At 37.3% G+C, this 20,189-nt stretch overlaps 1 protein-coding gene across 1 annotated transcript in view; it reads right to left on the bottom strand.

The window, feature by feature from the left end:
• The window catches only part of ERC1 (ELKS/RAB6-interacting/CAST family member 1), a 313,654-nt gene that overhangs the window by 227,329 nt on the left and 66,136 nt on the right, over positions 1-20,189 (bottom strand). The window contains exons 4-6 of the mRNA XM_043966008.1: positions 19,459-19,614; positions 15,006-15,173; positions 458-625 (exon numbers count right to left, since the gene is read on the bottom strand). Of these exons, the coding sequence (XP_043821943.1) occupies positions 458-625; positions 15,006-15,173; positions 19,459-19,614 (492 nt within the window). The remainder of the gene's footprint in view (positions 1-457; positions 626-15,005; positions 15,174-19,458; positions 19,615-20,189) is intronic.

Genomic DNA, 20,189 nt, shown 5'->3' with positions numbered 1-20,189 from the left:
TTACAAAATGAGTCACAGTAACCTCTTTCCTACAAATTGGAATCTGGTCATTCATACAAAGGAAGTCACCAACATTTCTCCACAAAAGCATTTCAAAACTAATTTAGCTAATAATTAGCTAACTAAAAAAAGCTTGTAGGTATAAATTATTCATAGGCTAAAGGAAAAGTTAGAAAATTTGGGGACAAAAGACAGTAAATTAAACTAAGAGTTTGAGAAACATGGCTGTGTACTACAGAAGCCCAGAAGGTATTTGAAAAATTACCAAAAATGAGGTAAACAAACTTTTAAAAACTAAACAAAATAGCTTTCAAATAATAATCCATTCACACTAACCTCAAAATGTAAATAGAAGGAGTAAGACAGACATTTTGGCAGTTCTTAGCTATTATTTGGTGGCAAGAGTGAAGGTGTGCATCAAGGATATGGTATGGAATTATGTGAACATGCACTTTACCTTCTTCTGTAGAACATTGACCTTCCGCTCCTTCACATCCAACATATCCTTGAGATCATGTATTTCTCCTGCCTGGGTTCCTTTCTCCTCAACTATCTCTTGTATCTGCTTTGTCTTCTTATTCAGCATGGTTTCCTTTTCCTCCAGTCGTAATCGAAGCGCATCCACCTAATGATGCAGAACAACAACAAAAAAAAGGATATACTAAAAAAATGGCATTGTCAACTTTAAACAGAATATGAATACCTGCTACAATGATGCTGAAAGAAAATCCTTGTGAAGAATGTAAAGTCAATAAGCTCACTAAAGGCACTGATAGAAAATTAACTGTAGAAGATGACAGAAGAAAGGCAGTGAGCTCTTGAAGTCATGACACAATCACTCCAAAAAACACCCAAATAATGCCATAGGACAATGCATGGAACAGCAAAATCCACAGAAGAATGTGCTGAAATCATCTTCCAACCAAGGATGGCTTAGAATGTCAGAAGGAGGGAGCTGCTGTGCTGAGATAGAAGTGGAGCCCAACCCCACAGTCACCCTGACACAGATCCAATCCCAGGAAGGCCTTGCCAGAGAAAGAAACCACCAAAGCCTCTGAATCAGCTGCAGTGCCAGTATCATCTAGAACTAAGCTCACAATTTGATGAGAGGGCTGAGCCCTTGGCAGGGGGGAGATTACAGGGTGCTGAGGCAGAATTTGGGGTTTTCACTCCTGCTGGGAATCAGGAGGTAGGCTTAAGTAGCAGTGGCCCAGGTAGGGGAGGGGCACAGGCTTGTTGGAGCTGACAACCACAACACACAAAGCTGGTTGATTAGCAAGTTGGTCCAGGGTCATCTACAGACCAGGGAACAGACCAGACCAGGAGAGTGAAGAACTTGATGCTCCTTAAATCATACCACCTAGGATCTCCTGAAGCTTGGGATACTGCAGCCTGGAAACAGTGCCCCACTTTAAGGAGCTAAAAGTCAAGTAAAAGAAAGGAAAGATGAACAAACAGAGAAAGGTGAGGACCACAGAAAGTTTCTTTAGTGACAAGGAAGATTGAGGTGTACCCTCAGAGGAAGATGTCAACATCAGGGACCCTATATCTAAAGCTACTGTAATGATTGGAATGATGCCATCTACTGGAGACTTACTATAGGAAAGCTCCACCATGAGAATGCCTCAGAGGGCAAGGCCATGTGGCTTTTCCTTGGGCGTCAGGAAGTGACGTTTGCTCATGGGTGCTGTCTATCAAGGCTACCAGCCAATCAACTTGAGGAGCCTCCTATCTGCGTGGAGAGCTCTGTCTCTGTTTTCAATCTTTCTCCTTCTATTTTTCAATAAACCCTTAAAAACCAAAACTTGTTTTATCAGTGATTTTAGTCAGTTTCCCCCAAAACTGGGGGAACAGATTAGAATCCACATTTAGAATCTTAAATTACACAGTTTGGCTGACCACGAAGAGGAAAAGCAGATCCTCAATCTTCTGATCAAGTTTGGTAAGAATGTATTTTTTTCCTTCCTTATTTGCACATGTGCCTGTCTCTTTAAATTGGGTTTCTCTTAATAGCTAAGTACCTAGGTTGAGTATATATTTTAACCCTTAAGTACTCTTAGTCTCCTATTTTCAAGCCTTGCTCCCTTTTACAAAATGGACCGGGAATTGCGGAACCAAAGAGGACTAAGCCTCTTCCCCTGGCTTTTTAAGCATGCCAAGATTGACCTTCTGTTTAAGTTTGGTCCTTATGAATTTGAATATTCTATTCCTATTTTAATTTTAATTTTTACTTTTCTTTGTGTCATAGTGTGGAAATTTTTGAATTACAAAAGGGGAGTGGAAGATAATACATTTTATATCATTCATGACTCCCCCCTTGGGAAAATAACTGCAGCTTGGGACACTTAAAAACTACCAATTCAGCCAGGCATGACAAAAGCAAGGCTTATCAAACTGTGTTTTATGTGGCATAAGAAATATTCTAGCTTATTGGGAAACAAATGGTTAGAGAATGGAAAATTTTGATCACTAAACACTGAAAACTCTACAAATGATCCTTCATTTTGAGTCCCCCCAAAATGTAACTTATTGGAACCTCTGGAATGTAGCAAGTGAGGAATTGACTGAAAAGGGAGAAAAGGAGGATGGCTTTGGGCCTGAATATGAATGTAAATATGCCTCTCAGGCTGACACGTCAACAAAGGAAACAAAAAAGAAAAAAAGAGAAAATCCATGTTTAGAGGAAACAGAAAGGATAAAGATCCTCCCCCTTCACGCGATCCCCTCCCATGGTAAGGATGATGTTGTAGTAAGTCTTAGAAGATATATACCATTCAGCCCCAAAGATTTAGGTAGTAGGTTGTGTAAGCATGCTAAGCAACATGCTGGGCTAGACCCATTGAATCCTAGAGATTCCCATATTATCTGCTCTTATTTTGTATACCAGTCCTTACCAGAAATTCGAAAATACTTTAAAAGGCAGTGTCCAGATTGGAATAGGTTGAGTCCTGACAGACTTAAAGAAATAGCAACATATATTTACGAAGGAAATGAGAGGGAGGAAAAGAACAGACAAGGCATTTTAGCTCCAGTACAGGAAATAACGAAGCAGTGAAGCTGGGCAATTGAGAATCACTACCAACCCCCAAATCACTGCCAACCCCAGAATCAATATCAAACCCCTAAATTTTGTCAGTACTGCCATAAACAAGGACATTTTATACAATTCTGTAGAATTTTGAAATGATCAGAGGAATACAGATGGGCAGAACCAAAACAGATATAGATCTTTTCATGGGGGTGCGGGATGAAGACAAAACAGACCTTTTCAGAGAGACACAGGTGGGCAGAACCAAAACAGTTACAGGCACTCTCAGAGGGGTGCAGAACAGAGAGATATAGAAGATTGATGGTGTATGGGGGGGTGAAAGGACAGAAGATTTTATGTTCCCAGACCCTGAACTTTTTAGCCCTCTTGTGCCAGTCCATTCACCTCCCCAAAATAATGAATGCCACATAACCCTTAGGGTTGGAAATACTTATTATGATCGCTTATTATATACAGGAGCCTTAAGATCAGCCTAGTGCGAAAACCTGACCCTAAATGTATACCTATTGGATCTCTAAATGTAGTGGGTGTTTCAGGAAAAGCCCAGTCCATTGCGAAATTAACCCCTCGCAGGGTGAATCTGGGTCCATTAACAGTAGAACATTCATTCCTACGTATGCCTGACTCTCCTGCAAACCTATTAGGCCGTGACCTCCTTTGTAAACTCAGAGCAACCATATCTTGTTCTCCAGATGGTAGCATTTCCCTGGAAGTGCCAGAGGACATGGTCCACTTACTGCCAATTTTGATTTCAGACAGTCAGGGAACAGTAGAGAACACATTTGAAATCCCTTCTGATATTCCTGAATCCCTATGGGCTTCCTCCTCTACTGACGTAGGTCTCCTTAAATCTGCTGTACCTGTTATCATTAAGACCAAAGGTGGCCCAGCACCATCCATTCCACAATATCCATTGTCTAAAGAAGCCATAGAAGGGATCACCCCTATAATTGAGGTTTTGAAAAGACAGGGCATTATTGTTCCATGTCGTCACTCTCCATGCAATACTCCCATTTTGCCAGTTAAAAAACCCAAGCCTGGGCCAGATGGTAAACCTGTTTATCATTTTGTGCAAGATCGTAGAGCGATTAACAATCATGTTATTCCTAGACACTCTAGAGTCCCAAATCTAGCCACGATAGTGTCTTCCATTCCATGTGAGGCTACGTGCTTCACAGTGGTAGACCCCTGCTCTGCCTTTTTCTCCAAACCAGTACATGAGGACTTTCAATATTTATTTGCTTTTACCTGGAAAAATACACAGTGGACCTGGACTAGACTCCCACAGGGATTTATAGACAGTCCCACATTATTTCCTCAAATTTTATAGCAGGATCTGGCCTCCATTACCTTTAAAGGCTCCACACTAGTACAATATGTTGATGACTTACTTTTAGCCTCCCCTAATGCTGATATTTGTCAGGAAGATAGCCGTCACTTACTACTAGAGCTGCACAAGAGAGGCCACAAGGTGTCCAAGTCAAAGCTACAATGGTGTTTGCCCCAGGTGGAATATTTAGGATTTATTCTGGCTGCTGGAACTCGCTCTGTCTCTTCTAAGCGAGTCCAGGCCATTCAACAACTTTCTGCCCCCTCTACTAAGAAGCAATTAAGAGCCATTCTGGGAGCAGCTGGGTATTGCAGACAATGGATTCCCTCTTTTGGTGAAATTAGTAAGCCTCTTATAACTCTAATAAAAAATTCTGTCCCAGACACTTTACAGTTGGATCCCCAGCATCTCTCAGCCATAACAGAATTAAAATGGGCCTTGTTATCAGCATCTGCCCTAGGACTACCAGATTACAGTAAGCCCTTCACTCTCTTTGTGCATGAACAAAGGGGGGTGGCTTCTGGAGTTCAGACTCAATCACTGGGGCCTAACCAATGCCCCATAGCCTACTATTCAACCCAACTGGACCCTGTAGCATCTGGGGCACCACCTTGGCTTAGGGCAGTGGTGGCCACAGCCCTTTTGGTAGAAAAAGCCTCTGATTTGGTCCTAGGTAACCCTCTAATGGTGCAATGCCCTCACGAAGTAGGGGCTCTCTTACTACGACAAAGGACACAAGCCTTTTCAGATCAAAGGCTGGCTAAGTATGAAGTAATCCTGTTAGGCAATGAGAATATCACTCTAAAACACTGCACAGTCCTTAACCCAGCAACACTACTCCCTAACTTACCACTTTTGGGAGAGCCATTGCATGACTGTGCTTCTTTAGTTGATATGGCTGAGAAACCCCGTGATGATCTTTTTGATACACCTTTAGAAAACCCTGATCTTGTCCTCTATACAGATGGTTCTTTCATTTATGAGAGAGGGGACCCGTTTCACTGGAACTGCTGTAGTTTCTGATTATGACACTGTCTGGGCAGCTTCTCTGCCTTCCCATTTTAGTGTGCAGGCTGCTGAACTTGTGGCTCTTACACAAGCCTGTAATATAGCCAAAGGGAAGAGTGCCACCATTTTTACTGACTCGAAATACGGCTTTGGTATATGACACTTTATTGGCATGATTTGGCTACAACAAGGCTTTTTAACATCTTCAGGCAAGGTTATTGCCAATGGGGACCTTATCAAGGACCTCCTAGATGCCCTGAAACTGCCCTCTGCCCTAGCCATTGTACATTGCCCTGCCCACATGGGGAATAGTGATCCCGTTTCAAAGGGGAATGTACAAGCTGATTCTGCAGCCAAGCTCACTGCATTAGAAGCTCCTGAACATGTATTTAACCTTTCACCTTCTGAGGATATTCCTTCCAACCGAACCTATGATGATTCTGAAGTAGAAAAGTGGAAAAAGAGATTTAAGGCGAAACAGATCAATGGCGTCTGGGTGTCTCCAGAAGGTAAGCCACTTCTTCCCCGGAAATTCTACCACCAGGTATGCCTCTCTGTTCAGAGAAAAGGCCATTTTGGTACACAAGACATTGTAGACTTTATTAAGAGAACCTGGATAGCACCAGGTGTGACTAACACAGCATCTCGAATCTGCTCGGGCTGCTCCACATGTCAAACTAATAATCAGCATGCTTTTAAGGCCAAAGCTTATGGAGGACGTCCTCTAGCTTATACACCCTTTGAGCACTTGCAAATTGACTATATTACAATGCCAAAAGCAGGACATTATAAATTTTGCCTCCTTATAGTTGATCAACTCACTCAGTGGGTGGAGGTATTTCCCAGCGCCGCCCCCAGCCACAGATGCCTTTGTTGCCAAAATTCTTCTTAAAGAGATAGTACCTCGTTTTGGCCCACCAGCCCACATTGATTCTGACAAAGGCACACATTTTACTGATTTGATTTTATCCCAAATCTACTCTTTCTTGGGAGTAACTCCAAAATTCCACACGCCCTACCACCCACAAAGTTCAGGTCAAGTTGAACATATGAATAAAGAGCTTAAGAGCATGATTGGCAAATTATGTACTAAAACCCATTTGAAATGGCCTGATGTTCTACCATTGGCATTATTCTATCTATGCAGTAGACCAAGAGGAGAACTTCATATATCTCCTTATGAAATGCTTTTTGGTCACCCTCCTATCAAAGCTTAAATTTTTTTCCCCAGTTTATACATCACTGGTGGGAGGTGATACTTCTGTTGCCTCCTATATACAGGAATTACAAATTAGGCTACGTGAACTCCAGGAGGCAGGAGCTGTGGTCCAGGCAGGACACTTAGATTTTTCATTGCATAACTTAAATCCAGGAGATAAAATACATGTAAAGAATTTTCAGAGAACCAGTGGAACCCAGCCTGCTTGGGAGGGACCTTTTCAGGTATTATTGACAACTCCTACTGCCATTAAAATTGGTGAAAAAGACTCATGGATTCATTGCTCTCATGTAAAGCCTGCACCATTCATAGGTAAAGAGATTTCAGATAAACCTAAGGTAGACGCTAAAGAGCAAAAAACCCTAATGATAGCAACTGTTAAAGAGCAAAGAGAGCCCAGCGGCAACAGGCAGTTCCCATTTGATAGTCCCACTGATCAGTTAAATGCTTTGGGACTCAGTCTTCGTAAAGTATTGGGAGATGGAAATTGCTTCTTTAGGGCCTTAGCAGATCAGCTAGAAGGTCACTGTAGGAATCAGTTCAGACAGAGACAAGAATCTGCTTCTTATATGATTAACCACAGAACTGAGTTTGAGTCTTTTAGAATAAATGACTCCCCTTTTGAAGAGTATGTTGATGAATTAAAGAAATTTGGAAAGTGGGGATGGAATGATACCATTGCAGCGTTTGCTAGACAGCATCAGCTGAATGTGGTAGTTCATCAGTTGAATCAGCCCCTGTTGAAAATCAGTGGCACAGACAAAAGTGATGCAAGAGAACTCCAAATTTTCTACCATAAAGAACATTATGACAGCATTAGAAAAATCAATGACAATTCAGAAACCCCTGCCACTTTGGCATGCAGCTTAAATACCTTAAAATTTAACAAGCATTTCCTTCTACAGGCAAACCACTGAAGCACATGGCCTGGTTTTCTGGCCCACCTCAATCACCCCCACCATTTCCCCTCCCTGTACCTATTCTTTAATCCTTTTTGTTTTTTGTTTTGGCTTTTGAAAGGCACTGACAAGACCTGGAAATCACCACACCTTTAAATTCTTTAAGAGCACAAAAGAGTGCTTAGCAAATCTTTTGCTTTTTATTTTTGTTTTTGATTTTGCTTTGTTTTTTGACTTTTATTTCTTTTGCTTTTCTTTAAAACTCAATTTTGTAAACTAAGTGACTTTTCAAAGACATTTTAAATATATGCTGTGGGTGAGGCCATCTTTTTTCTCTTTTATGGTATTCTGTTTAAAAAAGAGGGTTATTGAACCCTATTGCTTGATACCTCAATGAACATATTGAATATTGAATCTTGCTAATTGAAGTCTTATTTCTTTTTGATAAATTGATCACCACTTTAAGTATCTGCTACTGTTATACTAGAGAATTCATGTATAAGATGATGTGGTTTACTTGCTAAAAGAAGATTATGTCTAATATAAGCAGCTATTTACATTCATTTATTATTTATATGTCATTATACTCTGGGTATGGTTTGGAATTATTGTATATAGCACTAGTATATTCTCAGTTATGTAGCATAGCACGCATTTTTACCATCATACTGTCTTTGGTGAAATTAATATGAGATTTAGGAAGTATGGAAACTTATCATTTCAGAGACTAACTTGCTGTGAACTTTGATGCAGGCCTTGGAAAGAATATATGTGCAAGAAAAGGAGAGACAGGTATATGTAAGTCCATGGTTTGCTTATGATGGCGACTACGTAGAGCAAAATTGCTAGACAGTCCAGTTTTGTCCTCTCTCCCTCCTAATATAACCTAATTTAACTGAACTTGTTTCCTTTTTGTCTCACTCAATCTAATCACCTGTGGCCTAGCACAATCACTGGCTGTCTCAAAACCATGTGATATGGTATGATAATCTTTCCATAACATTTTTCAGGTGTCATGAACACATACTAAATCTGGCTTTGATCCAGACACATGGTGGTAAAAAGTGTTATAGATTGCATAACTACCTCAACCCTCTATTAGAAGTCCAAGGATATAAAGGAGGGAATGTAATGGAATTTATTAATTTGATCATTGACAATGCTATGCTAAGGTTTAGTAAAAATCCAGAAATTCAAACAGTTAAAGAAGAGAATCCAGCTTTCCAGACCAGAGTCCAGAATCCAGCTTCCTCCTGATGACATCTTACCACTTCAAGAAGACAAGAGAAATCAGAGACTCAATATGAACAATTTTGTTTTGTTAGTTTTTACTATCTCCTTTCTGTTATTATATGCCATCTGTAACATGTACTCTGCAGAGGCCCTCCCTTTGCAAGACCAATGTCAAAGTGTCGGTTCATGAGGACAAAAAAATTGCCCCTCTGGACAAAACTTTCCTCTCTTCCTTTTCTATATTGTTATTTACATATTGTTAGCTAGCATACGATTACACACTTCCAAGGAAACTATGAATTGGTCTCAGGCCAGAGAGGTGCTTAAAAAGGACTTTGAAGATAAAGTTAGAGAGGTAGAAGAAAAAATGGAAAGAAAAGGAAGGTGGTGCAGGAAAGACATGAGAAAAAAAGTCAACAGCATGAAAAGCCAAATTGGCCAAATGGAAAAGGAGGTAAAAAAGCTCTCTGACAAAAATAACTGCCTAAGAATTAGGACTGAATAAGACAACTCTGAAAGACATATGAAAAATGCAATCCATTTCCAGAGAAAGAAGTAATATAGATGGAAGCATAATTTTTTTAAGTTCCTTTTTCTAAGGTGTTTTTTTTTTGTCTGTTTTCTTTCACAATCTAACTAACGTGGAAATGTTTTGCATGACTACACACGTATAACTTATATTGAATTGCTTGAGTTCTTAAGGGGGGTGGGGAGAGAGGAAGAGAATTTGGAACATAAAGTTTTAAAAATCAATGTTAAAATTTGTTTTTACATGTAATTTGGAAAAGAAAAATTCTAAATAAATGGTAAGAAAAAAGAAAAAGAAAATAGCAAAGCAATATATGTATGTATGTATGTGCCAGAGAACAGTTCACTGTTGGCCCTTGTATCCCCAGCACCTAAAACAATACTTGGCACACAGTAGCCACTTAATAAATATTTCCAGTCTGTTGGCTAAATTTGAGACTACTAAAATTAGCAACGTAATTATTAAATATTGTAAGAAAACGATCATGGGGCCTTGGACAACTGTTAGCCAAATCACCCTTGTTATTGATACTGCCATTTGTGAATTTTCCAGCAACCTCTGAATGATATAAGTACAAATGGACTGGCCAGCAATTCTTAGCAACTCTTTTTTTTTTTTTTTTTTGGTGAGGCAATTGAGGTTAAGTGACTTGCCCAGGGTCACACAGCTAGTAAGTGTTAAGTGTCTGAGGCCGGATTTGAACTCAGGTCCTCCTGAATTCAGGGCCAGTGCTCTATCCACTGCGCCACCTAGCTGCCTCTGGCCAGCAATTCTTAAACTTTTTGCTTTCAGGAGTCCTTTGCACTATTAAAAACACTGAGAACCCCAAAGAGCTTTTGTTTATATGGGTTATATCTATTGATAACTGCATTAAAAATTAAAACTGATAAATGATAATAAACCCATAATATGTTAGCAAAATTTTTAAGAAAAGTAATTATAGTTTCCAAAACAAAAATTAATTAATGAAAAGTGTGTCACTGTTGTACATATTTTTGCAATTCTCTTTAACGTCTGACTTAATAGACTGGATTATTTTATCTATTTTCATTGAGATACGTTGTGGTTTGTTTTGTTTTGTTTTGTTTTTTGCAGGGCAATGAGGGTTAAGTGACTTGCCCAGGGTCACACAGCTAGTAAGTGTCAAGTGTCTGAGGCCGCATTTGAACTCGGGTCCTCCTGAATCCAAGGCTGGTACTTTATCCACTGTGCCACCTAGCTGCCCCAAGATACATTGTTTTGATTAAAGTCTATAAAGAAAATCCCACAGATTTTCTAGACTTTGATTAGTCTATAAAGCCTCCCACAGATACATAGTTGGAAAAGGGAAGAGTATTTTAATAAGCAAATAATGTCTTAGTACTATTATGAAAATAATTTTGACTTTGTGGAATCATTGAAAAAGTCTTGGGGAAGCCCAAAAGTTCATGGACCACACTTCTCTCAATAATAATAATTTTTTATAACTTTGTTTTTTTTAATGGGCTATATCATCTTGGAACTTGATGAAATTAGCAGTCATTCACCAACAGGAAAATCAAGAAGACCTCAAAATTTCTATGCAATTCCTCTTCTGGCCCTGCCCAAAACATCCTCTATGACAGAGGCAAATGTTCTTTGGCAAGCATTGAACATAATCTAAGAGACACTGAACAAGGCTAGCACCAGAGCTGAAATTATCAAAGAATCCTCTATCATCTAAATGAGAAGAACCTTGCTAAAAAGAAAGGCTTTCAGGCAATATTTTGCTCTACTAAGTCAAACTGGTTTTTCTTAATAATAAATAACATCAAGAGATCCTGTATTATCTGTAAGGAATTAATTGTGATTTAGGGGGGCAGCTAGGTGGAGCAGTGGATAGAGCACAGGCCCTGGATTCAAGAGGACCTGAGTTCAAATCTGACCTCAGACACTTAACACTTACTAGCTGTGTGACCCTGGGCAAGTCACTTAACCCCAATTGCCTCACCAAAAAAAAAAAATTTGTGATTTAGGGTTGTCATAACCCTATCTTTGCTTCATTATGATCAGACTGAGAAAAATATGTAAGCTTAAAAAGCCTAAGAGAAGATGGGTGTGTACTTTGTGAGATAACTGAACAAACAAGAGGAACTCTGACCACAGGGATCATTTATTCAAACTAAGTAACTAAGCCTCCCTCTAATAGCTTCCCCATGCCCACATGGGTATGGCCAGATTATAATGGGGACAGCCCATGTGGGTGTGCTGAACCAACTGGAGACTAAGCATGACTAAGAACTGCCCCCCCTTCCTGTGGGAGAGTCAGTTAGATACAGTTGGAGGCAGTTAGAAAGTTTTTTTCTAAGAGAGGGTTCTGATGGAAACAGGGAAGGAAGGCAGACAGTTAGAGGAGTTGCTGGTGTTTGACCTTTGGACAAAAACAGAAGAGACTACACAGCTCATTTTCCTTAGAGCTATAGATTTCAGGTGTTGGAGCTAGCTGGGCTGGAGGCAGGTTTGGCGTGCCTGGGGCCTTTTTACCCCAGAGATTTATACATTGTTTCTAGTTCTATTAATCTCATTTGTGTTTTGAATTTGTTCCCATTTATAAAACCTGCTTTGTGTTTTTGAAAGAGGCTATTTCCTTCCTTACCCCAATATTAAGGCGAGCCGCCCAATTTACTCTTCCCATACTAAATTTGGCCGTTACATGTTAACATTGTTCAATAAACCATGAGATCATGAAGATGCTGATGAAAAAAATTACTTGAAAGTTTGAAATATATGAAAGGTTTCATCTCATATTCTGATCAAAGATGTCTTTGAAAGACATATGGATCACTGTCATGAAGAATTTATAGAGGGAACAGCTAGGTGGCACAGTGGATAAAGCACTGGCCCTGGATTCAGGAGGACCTGAGTTTAAATCTGGCCTCAGACACTTGACACTTACGAGCTGTGAGATCCTGGGCAAGTCACTTAACTGTCATTGCCCAGCAAAAAAAAAAGAAAGAAAGAAAGAGAAAATAATTTATAGAAAAGGGGCTGACAAACTATAGCTTGAAAGTTAAAAATTATTCTCTACATTTTGAAATATGATACACTTTATTTTACAATGTAAAACCATTCTTAGCTCACTAGCTATAGAAAAACAAGCCTGAAGGCCTGTGGTTTGTCAATTCATTCTTTTTTTTTTTTGGTCAATTCATTCTTAAAAAGGAGACCTTCCTGGGTAATACTAGTGTCCATGATTTTCTGTAAACACCTATATTCTTCCTTACTTTCAGATATCATAAAAATATATTTCTTAGTACTTTCTAAACAAAACTCCATGTCCATCACACATTTTCTTTGTGTGTAATCTTAAACAGCCGATTTTTCTGTCTTTACTTTCATACATACCAATAAAGATTCCCCACTGACAAATGATAAAAATATTGCACCAAAGAAATATTGGCAAATTACTGTACTTTTTTGTCTCTTTGATGATGATGGTGATAGCAGCAGCTAGCATTTATATAAGACTTTAAACACTTTACATTATCTGATGAAACCTTAAGACTTCATCCTTATACACCCTTAGGATAATCTGATAACTAAGTCTCCTGCCAAGGTTTCTGAAGACTTGCTTTTCTTCAATTTTCTGTGAGACACAGCTACTTCTCAATCTTTTATCATACTCTTGTATGTTTTTCAAATGAGTTTATATTCTAAACTAGAATTACCCTTGGCTGCCATATCTCTGCTTGGCAAAGAGATCAAGTATTTATTTGCAAGCTAAGGCTGCTCCTTATCTCTTCTGTCTCTTCAATGTAGTGATTTTTTTACATCATAAAATCACAGAATTTAAGAATTAGATGGAACCATATATGTCATCTAGTCCAATCCTTACCCCAAAGATATGTTTTGAAACCCTAAGTCACATTTCCAACAAGTAGTCTTTCATTCCACTTAGACTCACCTTCAAATTTAAGTCTCCTAGTATCAATCTATATGACTTAGATTTATATAATGTTTAACATAACTTGTTGTTGTTGTTGTTGTTCAATTATGTCTCATTCTTCATGACCCTGTGGACCATAGTATCCATGGGGTTTTCTTGGCAAAGACACTGGAGTGGTTTGCCATTTCCTTCTCTAATGGATTAAGCCAAAAAGAGGTTAAGTGACTTGCCCAGATTCACACAGCTAGTAAGTATCTGAGGTCAGATTTGAATTCAGATATTTCTGACTCTGGGACCAGAGCTCTATCCACCGAGTCATCTAATTTAGCTTAGGATCCCCCTAATTTATCTTAGAATCCCTTTAATTCTTCATAGAATTCCTTTTTATCTTCATCCATGTAAGAGGCTTTGGCAAATACAATCTAGTCATCTTCAGAATGAGCTTTTAGTTTATATTTACTGGGGCCAAGAGTCCCATGAAATGATAATGATGAAATTACGTTTGGGAACATGATAAAACCAAATCTGCCAACTTCTTTATTTTCTTCTCCAAACAGAAGCTATGGCACTAATACTCAGTTGGTGGAACTCGAAACCAATTCAACTACTCTGGAATGCACTGTGGAATTCTATATACCTTCTGATTCAGAAATCCCACTTCTAAACACAGAACCCAAGAAGCTGATAGAAAAAGTCCTATACTTTAAGAACTTTTATGGTGACAAAATTTTGGAAACAAAGTAGAAAACCACCTATTATAGAAGAGATAAACAAATTGTTGTAGATGAATATAATGAAATATTATAGTGTCATAAAAAACAATGACTATAAAGAATTCAGATGAACAGAGGAAGACATAAACTATCACAGAGTAAAGTAAGTTTTACCAGGAAAAAAAAAACAAACAGGCACAACCATCTACAATATAAACAAAAAGAAGAAAAAGAAATTAAAGTAAAAACTGTGCAATTGTGACAATCAAACTTGGCCTTGGAGAAGTGTCTGAAAACTGTACTTCTATTCCCTTTTTAAAGATAGGAAGAACTACAGTCATAGCTGTTTATTACACATACTTGTCAAATATGCTTGATGTATTGGTTGGCCGATTTAGTTAAACTGCCTTTTTTCCTCTTTTAAAAAAAACATCTGTTACAAAGGTCACGTTGCCAGACAGGAAAGAGGGTAGGCATAGAGTTAGAAATGAAGGTGATATAAAAAAAGATATTCATAAAAATAATACTTGGGAAAATACAACAAAGAGAACCCAAGAGCAATACTTCTACTTACCTGGAGCTTCCTTATATCTTCTCATTCCTTTTATAACAAAAGAATCAACATTGATATGGCTTAGTTTCTCCAGCAATGAATAAATCAACTTAAATGTCATTATATAAGCATTTTATACTTAGTATTCCAAGAGATTAATGTTTACAAATAGTCTAAAAACTGTTACTCTTAGCACTCTTGTCTCCTTTTCTTGTTACTCTGGCAACTATCAATGCCAGAAGAGAAGGGGGCAAAACTCACTGTTGAGGATCATTTCATAATTTGTTTTCTTTAACGTGAAAGAATTCAAAATCTCACTGCCCAACCAAATGGGTATGAGACTCTTGATGAATAACCTGGCTAGTTCCTGACAGTGACAAAGGATTATAATATCATATATTTAAGTATTGGAAAGGACTTTAGAGTCATCTAGTTCAACCTTTACATCTTATAGATGTAAAGCAAGCCCCAAGACATTAAGCAACTTGTGCTGGGTCAAGAAAAAAAGATAAAAAAAAAATACAATGAACAAATGAAACAAAACAAAAACATCAACAACAGGATTTACCTCTGTCTGTAAGATGGCAGCTCTTTGCTCCTTAGCAGTCAACGATTCCTTTAGCACTTCGATGTGTTGCTTACTGTCTGAGAATTGATTTGTAAGTGTTTCTAGCTTTGTCTGTAAGGCTAAGAGTTCTGTGTCCTTTCGGGACAGTTCCTGTTTCACCTGACCAATCTGGAGAAAAAAGTGAAATTCATTGAGGAAGAAAGGAAAAAGATAACCATTTCTAATGTGAATTTTATATATCACAAGACAGAAATTTAAATGCAATTTTTCTTGATAATCTGCAATATTGAAATGTTCAAAAATAGTCTGCAAACAAAAATAACTTATATTTATGTGATTTTTATACTTTACAAATCACTTTCTTCACCAAAAAAACCCCTATAAGATCAGTAGGGTGAGCATTATCACCCCCATTTTGCATCAAAAGAAACTGAAGCTCATAGAGATTAAGTAATCTGCCCAGAGTCAAACCGCTAATAAGCTGTAAAACAGAGATTCAAACTTAGATTTTGAGTGTCCAAGCTCAATGCTCCTTTCATAACACCACCTTCTTTTCATAACATCCTTCTTTTCAAACCTATTCTTTTAAATAAAAAATACTAAACAATTGAGTCTGAGTTTTCTTACCTCTGTCTATTTGCCAGGAAAAGGAATTTGAAAGGAATTTTAAAAATTAGAACTAATTATAAGATATCAAAGGTATCAATAGCTATTACACTACCAACTTTATCTTTCACAAATTGGGGTAACAGGACCAGACCCATTTCCCCAAAAGTGAAACAAAGGCTTATGAAAGATTCAGCAAAGATGGAAATCAAGCAACTCTTTCACTCCCAAGTGATGATATTTCAAATTATTTTTTAAATTTTATTAAATTTTATTTTTTGTTTTACTTTTTTTTGGCGGGGCTATGAGGGTTAAGTGACTTGCCCAGAGTCACACAGCTAGTAAGTGTCAATTGTCTGAGGTCGGATTTGAACTCAGGTCCTCCTGAATCCAGGGCTGGTGCTTTATCCACTGTGCTACCTAGATGCCCCCTTGTTTTACTTTTTTTAAACTTTTATAAGTCACTTTAAAATAAGACTGACTTAGGTACTTAAACTAAAAGTATTTTAAAAAATTTTAAATAGCATCTGATTTTTATAAAATCAGGCAACAATCTTGTAAGGAGAAAAATTATGATAAAGTATAAAGCATGGTTCATCAATAATTCATATTTATGATTTCAGATTTATGTCTCCTATAAGGTAAAAGCAAACCAAACCAAAAGAGTGCATACCTTTTTTTTCCTCTGAAGTTCTATTATTAAATTAAACAATTACTTTGTCTCTCCAATACATTAGTTTATTTACTTAAAACATAAAGCCAGACAGACAACACATGTGCTTTTGAATTCGAAACAGTGCCTACTACCTTCTCATGTGCATGAAAAAAAAAACAACCAAAATGCTAATATTTTAAGTGTACTTTGCCTTAATTAAAAACTTGGGTTTTGATAAAGAGAAGTGAAATAAAAATTAAAGAAAAGTCTAAAAATGTTTTAATATAACTACCTTTCTTCAGGAGAAATTATGTTTTAAAGTACATTTTATTTCTATAATAAATAGTGACTGGTAACAATACAGAGTTAATAGTATCAAGGAAAGACTGCCTAAGTCAGGAACCACACTGCATTCTAGGATTGTCCATTAATCACATCTTCCTATTCAAAGAGAGAAAGAGACAGATACAGTAACAGAAGCGGATTTTTAAAAACCTTACTGACTTTCTGTATCATTTGAATGATTACTTAAATTTTAAATATCATCAATGGTCCTTTTTAAAATAAGGGGGGGAAGAAAGCAAAAGGAAAATGACAATATTACAAACAAAAACATTTTTTATCAACTTTCTCCTCAAGACAATATATGTTTTTCTTATACATCAGGTTAAGTCTAACATATCAGATTTCTCTTTTCTGCAACACTTTACTTGTGTATCTGTTACCAAAAAATGTCCCATACTCTACCTACTTAAGCCTTTTCTAACATTTTTTTTTTTGGTGAGGCAATTGGGGTTAAGTGACTTGCCCAGGGTCACACAGCTAGTAAGTGCCAAGTAAGCATCTAAGGCCAGATTTGAACTCAGGTCCTCCTGACTCCAGGGCCGGTGCTCTATCCACTGCGCCACCTAGCTGCCCCTTCTCCCTAATATTTTAACTTAAGTAGACAATGTCAAATAACAGTTTTTGCAAACAGAATAATGGTCTATTTCCAAAAAGCAATGGATAGCCCCAAGTTGTCCTTCATTTACTATGTAAATGAAGGCAACCTAATTGATCTTTTTACCTCTTGTTGTAGGGAAAATAATACCTCCTAACTAAAATCTAACAGGAGTTTTGTTAACCCATGACGATAAAGCCAGGACGGTATTTTACTTGATAACTTCAAATGTCTATCATCTTTACCATGTGATAGGGACTGAAATTTCTGAAAGCATGAGATAACCATCCTTTTGTGTCCAAGACAAGGGAAGTCCCTATTGTTCAATACTATTTTGCAGAAAGGAAAATTTCAGACGAAATTCACAACACCCTCAAAAGAATCTCACAAAAAGCAACATCAAATCACCAGGTACAGTAAAGGCTCCCTAAGTATGTTTTCAACTGGTAGAAACAGACATTGGTTAAAAAGCAGAGGAGGCTGGTTAGTGCTAATATTTGGCACAGCTGCTGACCACAAGAGAAGTGAAGCATGAGCCACCCAGAAAGCGAAGAGCTAGCAGAGTCCCACTGAGGAAGGGGTCACTGCACACACAGAGATGAATCTTACGGCAAAGACCTCAGCCTGGAGACCAGCCGCTTTCTTTTTCAGCTCTTCCCCTTGAGTCTCTTTCGCACTTAGCTCCTCCTTCAGTTGCTCTACCTGTCACGACATTGTTATTCTTTTTTCACTTCTCTGTCAGTTTATTTCTTCTAATTATCTGCTTCAAGGCCAGGGCAGGAATTGAAATTAAGAAAAAGTTATAAAGAAAAAAAGAAAAACACTCAAGGCTATTCTACTCATTTACTAGTATTTTAAGGGATCTTAGGCAGGAAAGGATTTATCAAAAAATGATGTGCAATTACAGTGACTGTTGACCAATAAATACATAAATAATTGCAGTTAGCTTTCCTCACAAACAAGGTCATAAAAACAAAACCACTGAAAAACTGGAATTATGAATGTTTAAATTTTAAAATTCAAATGGAAGTGGCTGAAGACAAATTTATAAGCAAAATAAAATGATAAAGGGTAGGGAATAAGCATTTATTAACTACCTACTGTGTGCCAGGCACTGTGCTAAGTACTTTTACAACTGTTACCTTATTTGATATAAGGTAATATAAATCATAACTATATATTTATAAGCTAGTTATGAGTGATATAGATAATCTAGAGGCAACAAGAAAGAGCCAAGAGAATACAACTGTCACAAAGGGAAAAGTATATTAAAGGAAAAAAAATTTTAAGATGGGGAACTGAGGGAAGGGGGTTGGAATGAGGAACAGGATATTAGCTAAAAACAAGATTTGGTAAAACAACTGAACCATGACACTTACCAGAAAGGGTCCTTGGATCTAATCATTTTTTTATATTTACATATATTAATAGGGAAATTATTTTATATTAGTGAAAAGCCTCCCTAGAAAGATGAAAAATTAGAAATGGGGAGCTGTTAAAATGGAATAATCAGCCTCTAGAAAGAAAAATTCTGCTTTTGAATTGCTTTGTATCATTAATTCATTCCCAAATATTTAAAATTCCAACTAGTTAATTATTATAATTGGTCTTCCTGATATTTAGATGAATCAAAGCTGAATCTCTGTGGGCCCTAAGCAAGAATAAAGGCAACTATAATCATGCCTGAATTCAATGAAAATTGGTATGCCTTGTTCTATCTATTTTGCTATATAATACTCCAATAACTGGGTAGAATGGACATGAGGGAAAGAAAGGGATAAATTTCCCATTAAATGAACATTCCTGAAGAGAAATGAAGTTTTCCTTAATAAAAACATATACAAAAGCACACAAATCATTTCATCTTTCTTAACCTGGTTTAGAAAAATTACTCCAGTCTATTGGGCACTGTAATAATCTACAAGAGAAATAAAACATTATGCTGCCTTGCATATTGAGGAAAGCATAGCTAGATATGTTCCTAGGCCAGCCCAAAACTACTGAAGAAATGAGATATGCTGAATTTTTTAAGCTGCATGAGAGTAATTATATTTGAAATCACACCAATAACTTGTATCCTTTTAACAATTCTGTCCTCAATACTTTAATTTCAGAGCCTGAAAGTATAATATTTGTGCTTTTTTTAAAGTAATATAAAAATAAGGGACAAAACTGCTCTCTTTATTCAGTACATTAGGCATCTTATGTTCTTCCCAACATATTTGGGGGATTGAAAGCTAACATCCTATTACCTTGTTTTTCATGAATTTGGAATGGCTGCGATACACCTCCATTTGTTTCATCTCTTCCTCCCGTTCTTCTGTGCTCAAAGCTCCATTAGATTTCAGCATCTGGATTTCCTCTTCCAAATCTCGGAGCCCACGCTCCATGGAAGAAATTTTTGAGTCCTGAAAAGAGTAGAACAGTAATGTGGTTAAAATAATTCAAATTAGGAATGCCCTAACCCTAAATAGACTAACAAGTAGAATTCATTCAGTCATGTTTGAATATAACAAAGACATAGTAACAGCTATTCTGGGTAGACTTCCATGCTAGATGCTAACAGGGAAGATTCAAGGAGTAGGTGATGAGGATGGCAGTAATAACTGAAATTTATATAGCCATTTAAAGTTTATAAAGTGTTATAATATATGTCCTTTGAGCCTTTTCAATAACCTTGTAAGTTAAGTACTATGATCTTCATTTAGGTATCATTATTTTCATTTTACAGAGGAAACCACCAAGGATCAGAGATTTTAAATAATTTGACCATATTCATGCAATTAGTGTCACAGACAGGATTTAAACCTAGCTCTCTTGTGAATAACTATAGAGTTCTTTACATTGAACGACACTGTCTCAAAAATAGACAGGGTTATTAAACTCAGACAATGGGTATAAAAAGACAAAATTGAAACTTCCTGTATTAAAGGAACCTACATCCCATTAAGACACACATCCATATACTGGTTCATACAAAATA

The sequence above is a fragment of the Dromiciops gliroides genome, chromosome 5, assembly GCF_019393635.1.
Source record: "Dromiciops gliroides isolate mDroGli1 chromosome 5, mDroGli1.pri, whole genome shotgun sequence".
NCBI lineage: Eukaryota > Metazoa > Chordata > Mammalia > Microbiotheria > Microbiotheriidae > Dromiciops > Dromiciops gliroides.
This window is presented reverse-complemented; position numbering and strand designations above follow the sequence as displayed.